Source organism: Hesperophylax consimilis, chromosome 14, assembly GCF_061612785.1.
Source record: "Hesperophylax consimilis isolate HC1 chromosome 14, BYU_Hcon_1.0, whole genome shotgun sequence".
NCBI classification, from domain to species: Eukaryota; Metazoa; Arthropoda; class Insecta; order Trichoptera; family Limnephilidae; genus Hesperophylax; species Hesperophylax consimilis.
In genome coordinates this window covers 26144765-26154733 of record NC_142849.1, presented here as the reverse complement: position 1 = coordinate 26154733, position 9969 = coordinate 26144765, and the positions used below count along the sequence as shown (strand labels likewise).

The 9969-nt window shown below is 38.1% G+C and overlaps 1 protein-coding gene and 1 non-coding gene across 3 annotated transcripts; both read right to left on the bottom strand.

Annotated features, from left to right (window-relative positions):
• Window positions 1-2778: 2778 nt before the first annotated feature.
• On the bottom strand, window positions 2779-8736 carry sqd (RNA-binding protein squid). 2 transcript variants are annotated; one of them, XM_089639656.1, is made up of 8 exons: window positions 8496-8736; window positions 7252-7292; window positions 6747-7021; window positions 6447-6578; window positions 5931-6213; window positions 4831-4896; window positions 3645-3793; window positions 2779-3551 (listed from the first exon to the last, which is right to left on the bottom strand). In XM_089639656.1, the coding sequence occupies exons 1-7, from the start codon at window positions 8624-8626 to the stop codon at window positions 3699-3701; spliced, it is 1023 nt and encodes a 340-aa protein (XP_089495782.1). In that variant the 5' UTR covers window positions 8627-8736; the 3' UTR covers window positions 2779-3551; window positions 3645-3698. The 2 variants fall into 2 exon arrangements, with proteins under 2 accessions (XP_089495782.1, XP_089495783.1); XM_089639657.1 differs by lacking the exon at window positions 4831-4896 and having other exon boundaries at window positions 8496-8735.
• Window positions 7086-7153, bottom strand: LOC149418114 (small nucleolar RNA snR61/Z1/Z11). The gene has a single exon (XR_016303181.1). It is a non-coding gene; the product is annotated as a small nucleolar RNA snR61/Z1/Z11 (small nucleolar RNA).
• Window positions 8737-9969: the final 1233 nt, after the last annotated feature.

The following is a 9969-nucleotide window of genomic DNA, read 5'->3' as shown; positions in this document are numbered from 1 at the left end:
GTTACCTGCATTTACCCTTATTTCAATATCTCTGGCAGCCTTACCATCTCTCATAAACATACTTCCTAAATACACAAACTCATCCACCTGCTCCAAGTATTTCTCATTCACAATTTAAATTGTTTTATTTCATTTGTTCTGATTTGTTGATAGTACCTACTGAGCAATTCAGAAGGGAGATTATTGTTGTTTTTTTGTGGTTTGATAAATATTTTAAATTTAAAATTGAGAAGTGAGAATGTATGGGAAATGTTAGTAGTCGGAGGATATTGTAACTATTCTACAATATTTGCTTCTACTCACATTATGACATACATCTGAAACACATTTGAATGTAACTTTGCCAGTGAGTGAACGAAAGGCGAAATAACGGACCATCAATTATTTTTGTCTTTTCGCAAAATCCACATGTGTACATTTTGTAGAAAAATATGTTGCAAGCATTGAATTAGTCTATGATTGCAAGTCTTACTAGAAACGCTTCCAAATGCATAATATATATAATGCATGAGTGTGTATTATAATATTAATTAATTCAAATAAATGCCACCAAGCCAAAATTTTCTGTAAACACTACTACAGTTGACGCTTACTATTATTATAGTAACAGCGTCCATTTTAAAGATTTGTTATTTTTTAGTCGAAAGCTCCAAATTAATAAAAATCCACAGACATAGGAATTAATAGACGAGAAGATAATGGCGAGGGGTAAAATCAACTGTTGAAGAACGAAGGGAGTAAGGCTGACTGTGATTCGTCAATAAATCAATCTGACAGTAAATAGGCATCTCGCATTATAATATCACCATTTACTTCTTAAAAGTAAAACCTGCTTTTGAATGAATAGACATTTTTACATGGAAGCGCAAATTACTCGCCACGTTATGAACAAATTTGCGAAGTCCAAATTCGGCAAAAAAATTCGGTTGTATGTTCAGAGTCGAATATTTCGTTTAAGTATTTAGGTAAGACACTTTTATAAATGTTCATAATTTACTTCCCAGCAACCAACCAGCTTTGTGTTTCGCGTCCAGACGTTTCTCGATGTGATAGTTTATGTTTCTAAAACTGATCTATATTATACGATGTGAATATGCTTAAAATAAAGTAAAATAATGCTTATATATGGAATGTAATACGACAATTGGGTTTATTCTCTTTTTCACATCTATTTTGACAAGTTTTCATAGTACAAGTCAACATTTTGCCGTGTTATTTCGTAAAATGAACCGATGATGCCTCGACCATAGTTCGCACAAGAATGATGACGTCACGTTTTCAAATTTCACTTGAGGCCATACGCGAGCACAGCCGGCTCCAATGGAACCGGTATGGGGAGTGGGGATAATACGCTTTTAATCACTTAGGGCAGGTCTACTAATATTCATATGTCTATGTAAAAATCACATAAATAATAAATGATCATAAAATACGGATGCCACCTGCCAAGAAAATTTTGAACTATTTAATCATGATACTGCCATCCTCGAAAAAAATCTACTTCTAGTTGATACTACCATCTACCGGCAAACTTGGAGGTATTTCATCAAACTTCCATACCACCTGCCGAAAATAAAGTTAAGGTATTCTTAAAATACCGCCATCTACCCACAAAAACAGAAATTATTTAGCTACTACAGTGCCATCTCACGCTCTTTGTCCATAACTACAAAGTGTCGAGAACAAAACCAATTAAAATAATGCGCGTGTAGTTCGACAGAGGGATTTGTGAGTCAGAATTCAATCAATCCAGAATAAACCGCAAATTCTGCACTGTTGCTAACGACGCCATCGACTTAGATATTTACTACGCGCTTTTTCGCCGTAATATTTATTCTATTCAGATTTATCCTGCTACTGAGATGGAGGTGGAGGTGTAGGTCATTGACAGAAGGTTGACGCCCCGCGATAACCTTCAGACGTTCTAATGTTTACCTCCAATGACCCCAGAAATTTCGATGAATTTGTTTATTTCTAAATACATGTGGAAGAAATAACCAGCTATTTTCGGTTGCAATAATATTGCTAATTGCAAATTTAATATATTACATATTAAATAAAATACCTCAACCTATACAATAATTCGCATTCGCAGTGAATTTGAAAAAAATAACTCCAATTTCACAATTTTTAGGTAAAAAGCACTATCAAAAGGGTACTCCTCTTAAGCTCCATTTACTACCGATGAATAGGAAAGCTGTTTTGTTCATCTCCTGTAAAACCTGGCCCATGCTGTAGAGATAAAGATTTGCTATCTTTAGGAGAATGTTGTAGTTAGTGGAAAACTAACCAGCACGTCGTTTCTTCGCAGGGGTGGAGGATGGACCGCCAAACAATTCTGGGGCCACTCACTCATTGCTTTATTTACATTCATACATAACCTTCATGGGTATTTTATTTAGTGATTGGAATAGCCAAACAAGTATTTGTTTCACTTGATCTTGCCATGTGTTCCTCGTGCGTCCCCGACTTCTACCATTCACAATCACGTCATAATTCTCCTTGTCTTCTCTTTTCTTATCTCATCCTTACTAAAATAAAAGTCAGCTCATTACAAAGCGTATTTCAAAGACACACTTTGCCAGAACTCCGGAATAGTGCCGTTAGTAAAATTCCATTTGGTAGTTAAATTTTAATTTTGTTGCATGGTCCTCCTGTGTGCGTGCGTGGTCAAACTGAACTTCTTTGCGAAGTATAATTTTACAATTCAGAAGGAATTTTGAAGACATAATAAATTAAAGGTACATTAAATAAGTTTATTCATAAGAAAAATACAAATTTATTTACACAAGATTTATTTTCCAAGACGTGTACATCAATTTTGAATATCTGACAAATCAGATGAATTTACTTATAATCTATAATTCACTAACATTAAGAATTGCTAGACATGAATGTCACTTCGTAAGGGCCCGCGTAGGGCTTGGCTTCCTAGGTTAGTTATTGTTTGTTACCGGACGGTAACAAATAATTATAATAGCAACAAGGGGTCTGCGTTGTACCTTTCGGGAATACAACTAGAGAAGACAGCGGTGGATGGACAAATTGGACACCCACCTGCCCCTCCCTACTGCGGCCGATTTTATCAATCAATACTTTAACGGCTCTATTTTGTTCCATAAAATACACAGTCTCCGAAAACTATTGTGTAAGTGTATAAAATAAAAAATATTTATCTCACACAATGAGGTAAGAGGACAAACATTAAATAAAGGACAAAGTCCTCCGTACGTCATTGTGCCCGACAGCACAATGCTTCACGGGCGGGTTGTCACTAACTTCCATTATTATCCGTAATATTAAGAATTTGTACAAGATCTATGTGTTATTACAGTAAACATATATATAAAAAGATGCGGGCAATGAACAATGACAATTTGAATAGTTGAGTTGGGATCCCTTTCATACCGGGCGGTTCCGTCACTACAGGATTACAATTTCCTAACTTTGCCTATCTCTTCGATGAAATGGAATGATCTGATTCTCATGAAGATGCGCGGTGAGCTTACCAAAAACATCAGAAAATACACGATGACGAGATGAATCTTAACCTGCAAACAAAACCAAGGCTATATTACCAGGTGGGGGGGGGAGTATTGGATTGTCAAGATGTAAGTCAAGTACAAGTAGGCGGGGGTGGTTACCTTAACAGAAGACGTCTAGGGGCGCTGGCCGAGATGTGCTAGATGAGGGGCAGCTCAGTAGGGCTGGTGCCTCTGGTTCACTCGCCCACCCCCGCCGCCACCTCCCCCGCGCTGCTTTCCGCCCGTGTAGCCTCCTCCGCTGGAGCTTCCTGCACCAAGCGCCCAACAACGTAAGTACAGACTAACTCTCCCCCGGCCACACACTAGGCTAGCTCCCTCTCTCTCTCCCTCCCTTAGTCGTCATCATTCCATTCAAACAAACAACCAACTCAACCTTATCATGTGCTTACACAAAGCACTCACTCAGTCTCTGATCTATTGAACTACTGATAAGCAAAGTCAATGCGGTGATATCGCACTTTTGCCAGTGAGTATTAAACATATTCAAACTGAAATGTTATTACTATTACATCACAGCATTTTCTTTGGCTTACAACTAGTAATGTTACTAAAGCGAAGGAAGTCAAATGATATCAGCTAAAAGTTATGCAAAATTTGGATTCAAGAAATTTCCCATTTTAAATATCATTTGACTTCCATGAGCATTTAGAGAAGATTAATAGGTATCAACTAGAATGAGAAAAGGGTGCAATGAATACCCTTTGGCAGGGGGTTAGAGATGATTTACTATTGAGTCTAATTTAGAAATGGTTCGATAGTGTCACCGTTTTGCCTTGCATGCATTATAAATTAGTAGAAAAGGGTATATATTCGCAAAAATTAATAAACCAAGTGTGTTTCAAATGTTCGGCAGACCCGTCCAAACAGTAATTACAGTTAAAAGTGCAAGCGGGAAAATGGCACACAAGGTAAACAACACATGGCAGCAGTCTAAACTTTCCATTCAATATGCCAATACTACGTCATCTACTACTAAATTAGACCGGAAAGAAATTACAGCCACTGTACAGATTGTCATACTTTCCACAAAAACGTACAAGAATGCTCGCCCAGCATTAAAATACAAAATCATATTAAAACTGACTTTGTCTTGCACGATAGATTTAAAAAATATATATATTTACGTCAGTAAATGTTGTCCCCCTACTAGCTGATCCTAATACATCACACCGTTGTATCCCCAAGGATAATGAATAGTTAGTAATTGAATTGAAGGTAGGACAATCTGCAGGTGAGAAAGTTTAGTCTGCCGATCTCTTGGTGTGTGATGGATCAAGGGGGGTACCTTTGCCTCGGGGGGCGCCGCTGCGGGCGCCGTAGCCTCCCTCATACCCCCCGTAGCCGCCGTAATCTGCCACAACAACCAACACAAGCTCATTAGCCACAATTGAGGCATGGGCATTACTTCAAGCTGCTGACGAGAATCCAAACAAGACAGTAACCATACTGAATTGACCTTTAACCGGGCATGGCAGCAGCAAACATCTTAAGTCAGCTTTGTGAATGCGATTCAAGTGTTTTATATATTATTATTCTTAAAGTGATGGAGCAGTCCTTGGCTTATCAAATATTGAAAAAAATCTATTACTAAAATTGTTGTCCTTAATTGATGATCTCACTAATCTGAAATTTCCGTGTTTGTTAAGTCTAATTCTATGAGAATGTGTGTAGAATGGTGTGTGAGCTAGTCGGTGGCTGCTTGCTTGTGGGGCACAATACCGGGGAACGAATCCAGCGTAAACAGAGGAAGATATAGTTTGTTTAGGAACTCACCGCTTCTCAGTAAATGCATGTATGTATTGGGACCCACAAGACAGCGCGCAACAGCAGAAGTATGTAAAGATATAAAAATGAAGGATGGTTTGGGACAAGGCAGTGGAAATAGGGTATGAATATATGGCAAACACATTGAGAATACCATTTAAGAAATGCTTTATTTAAAAGCTCAATATTTCACAATGTATCTTCCATATACTATTTACCCAATTTCCCAAATGTAGCACTGTCTCTGGTGGGACACGATCGGAAGGCAAGAGAAGCGCCCAACGGCCCAGAGCCAAACTAGCCGTCGTTAGTCAATACCGACAGTGCTACAAATGCCAAACGTGGTATTACAAACATAAACTAAATTATATACATTATATATATGAAAGGTATCTCACGTATAAAATATTGTCCTTTTAAATGGCTTCCTATATTATTTCCAGGTTCAAAAAAGTATCCAAAAAATAAATATCTTCTCCTTATAATAATATAGTCGGCATTTATGTTGAACAATATTTTATTGTTCACGTTACGTTAGGATGGCGAGGTAGTTCAGCCATGACGGTGGTGAGAGCAGTTAGTGCTGCTGCTGATGGTGCTGCTTATTGTGTTGTTTATTACCATAGTTGTTGTAGCCGGTGTAATCGTAGCCCCCATAGCCTCCGTATCCGGTGCCGTAGTAGTCATAGCCTCCGCCGTAGCCGTCGTATCCTCCGCCATAGCCGCCCTGGCCGTAGCCTCCATAACCCCCGTAGCCCTGGCCGCCGCCCCATCCTCCCTGGCCGCCATAGCCGCCGCCGCGACCCCCGCGTCCGCCACGACCTCCTCGTCCTCCGCGCGCACTGCCTCGCCCTCCGATGCCTCCAGGGCCGTCGGGCTTGGGTGTCGCCTTCTTTACATCGACCTGCAACAACACAACACGGTCAGTAACTTTCCAACACTAATCATCCTGCACTGCATTCTTCTCACTCTGTTCAGACACGGCGAGGACTTCAGCAGCGACGCCCGCGCCCCAGAGGGTTCTGCTATTGCTAGCGCTGGGACGTGAGCCGGGCGTCTCTGACTTGAGCCATTGATTCATCATTACGCATTCATCCACACTGATATAAAGTCATGGTAAAATGTTCAAATACACACCTCCTTGCCGGAGATTGTCTGTTTGGGGGTCTTCAGCAGCTCATTGACCACCTGCTCTGACTCAAATGTGATGAAGCAGAATCCCTTCCTCTGGTTCTTTGTCTTGTCGAAGGGCATCTCAACCTCCACAATCTGTTAACAAATAAACACTAAACATTAGTAAAAAGGATGAGTTGAATGTTGTTTGTTTGAATCGAAACATGGGGTGTTTGTATATGTATGTACAACAGTTTTATATCAATTAATAATAATATTGTCATTAAGGAAAGCATTTTGTAAATAAATGTGCATTGGACTTACGGTGCCGTATTGGGCGAAGTATGACTTGATATCGTCATCGGAGATTTCATTGCTGAGGCCTCCAACGAAAATCTTTCCATAGCGGGCCTTTGCTTTCTTGGGATCAACTTTCTTATTGTTGATGGTGTGGTCGCCAGCATTCATCACCTTCTCGATGGAGTCAGAGGCTTTGAACACGATGAAGGCGAATCCTCGCGACCTTCCGGTGTTGGGGTCAGTCTTAACATTAATGCTGTCAATATCTCCATAGGCACCAAAGTGTTCCCGAAGCTCCTCTGCAAGAAGAATATTACATTAGTAAGAAAGAAGGAGTTCATATAATGATTTGGGTTGATTGAGATATCAGAAGTTTGGTATGGGTATCTTCAACGCTACTCAGAAGCAGAACTGGTTGATCATCATAAAAGGGTGTTGCGTTAAGTTAAATAATATAAATAATATAAATAATATAAATAATATAAATAATATAATTAATATAATTAATAAAATTAAATAGTATACTCACTGTCTGTGGTTTCCCAGCTCAGACCTCCAACAAAAAGTTTTCTGCAAATAAACAAACAACATGAATAAAGGCTTGGTGACTAAGTTCGAGCCGAAGCTACATTTGCCAAAAGTACGCTCAGTTACGTTAACATTACGCAGTACTTTGTTTACAGTTAATTAAAATTAATAATAAATGCGAAATCTCCAAAGCACTGCATCAAATAAGAATGCCTCATCAAATGGAACCTGTAAGACTGCAAATCAATGTATCTGGAAATTTTTAAAAAGTAATAAGACAGTGAAATTTTGTCAAAATTGTGAAAACAATATTTGCAAGTAAAATAAAAATTACTATGAACAAAGAGACAAAATATCAATATGAATATTAACAGTGTAAAACAAATAAATCTGGAGTTGGGCCCAAAAGTTGGGCGAGGCAAGTCAGTTTGGTTTGTTTGAGCATTACGGTTAAGAGACCCTTCCAAGAGATAAATACCATCATGGCGCTTCCAGCACACGGTGACCTGCGCGCGCGGCCGCCTCTTTCCTCTACCTGCAGACAGACACCCAAGTTATTACTCCATTCTGGCTCTAAATGCTTCATTGCTCTCTTTACAGCAACAACTCTTAGCTAGCTCCAGCAAGCAACCTGACCCAAACTGACCAAACAAACAAGACCGTTACCCGCTACACCACTTCACTTCGGAGACTTTACCCCAAAGCCAAACAAACGAATCAATTTACTGACAAACTGCCAATCTGAAAATAAAACTTTTAATTTAGACTCGCAAAGTGCTGATATCTTCTGGAATACCCCCAATTTGGAGAGAACTTTACAGTTAGCAGACTTCCCGGTTGAACTTAGAGCGAAAAAAATCAATAACGACGCCGCGCCAAAATGTAGGCTTGGGGACGCCATTTTATACACGCCTCAGCGACAACGAAATTATAGAGGGAAAAGAAAGTAAAGCATCTGAAATATTAAACTACACAAATCAGTATTAAATTGAGTTACATAGGCATGCCCAAATATTGTTAAAACTAATAATTACTCTGAAAATGACGAGATGAACTCGGATTAACAAATTAACATAAGACACGGGCCGGCATCATCCGCCATGGCAGTGTGTCGATAGAATCGTGAAAATGCTAGTTATATTAATGTTTAAATCAATGGTACATATAAAGAGATACAATGCAATTAAGAATCATTTCAAGTTCGTTGTATATTGGAATATACACTAATAGAACGTTTGCAAGTACCTGTCGTCATCCCGGCCGGGAGCTTCGGCGCTTCCATTATCCTGAGCATTGTCTGCTCCACCGTTTTCAGATGTGCCGTTCATTGGTTGATCTTCGGTTACGTCCTGTGCAAAATTATCACCGTTTCCCATTACTTTCTTGGCCGCTTGCCAAAAAAAAAGCTCAAATTAAACTTAGAACTGATAACAGACTACAGACACCACCGCTCTCTTCGAACGTTGAAAGAAGAAGGACTACTGCCGGAAAGACGCCGGCTATGATGCTATGCTCGGAAGCCGCGCAGAATGGGCGCGCAGAAAATTCGACCAATGAGAGCAAAGCATTATGTCGGCCTGACATTGATTTCCTGTCAAAAAAATTACGAACAGTACATTCGTGAGAAAGCAATATGAAATATCACATGTAAGAATGAGACAACATTACAATGCTGTTCGCTTGATTGACTGAAATGTTGAGTATGCAATCAGGATGAACAACAAAATAAAACTAAATCGATGAAGAGTAGGAATCTGAACAAACTCAACGCTTCAATAATATTGATTTAATTTTTGTTTCAATATTACTTCTTCAAAAATACCAAAAATGTACCAGAGAAAGCGTATCCATGAAAACATTAGTTAAAATATACTATTCTGCTTTGTATTTCACTACAATTTACAATACTTACAAAATTTACAATACTTTATCAAAGCCGGCCATGTTCCATGTCTGAATATTGTATTGAAAATAGTACTGGTTAATTTGTAATGAGTGTATAATAATTATTCCTATCCAATAGATTATAATATGTATGTTACTAGTAGTTCTGTGAACAGTAGACCCATAGCAGACCTCGCGTCCAAAAAGTATGCTTCTATTTTTTCTTATTTAGTAAATTAAATCCAAAATTTCGTGTCTAATCATTTTTGTAAGTAGGTACTTAAATACCTACCCATATTTATAAAACATATATTTTATACAAAACATTTGTAATATCACAATGACAATTATTTTTTCAAACTTTATTCTCGGCAGGTAGTTATCGTAGTATTGAAAAAATGAAAATAAGAAAGTTCAAATTAACGTTACGATTTCTCATTTGAAAATTGAATCTTTACGGCTACAATCTTGAAACGGAAACGGAACGTACAAACCAATGGACGATGAAATGCAAAACGGTCGAATCAAAACAGGACTTAGCTACGCATAGTCAATACAAAATATTTAAGAATAAAAATTCTATAATATTATATTCCGCTTCATATATTACATAGTCATTATTGAGAATAAATATGAGTCGGTAGATAATTATTATATCATCCATCATTGTTTCAAAAATACGAATATTTACTACAAAATAGGAATATTTTCTACAAAATATGATATATTTTTTTTAAATATCATTTTAGAATAAATTTGAAATGGGAAAGGAATTTCAATCTATTCGATAGGCGTCATAAGATTTAAAAAAAATACATGGGCCGGGATTTCAGTT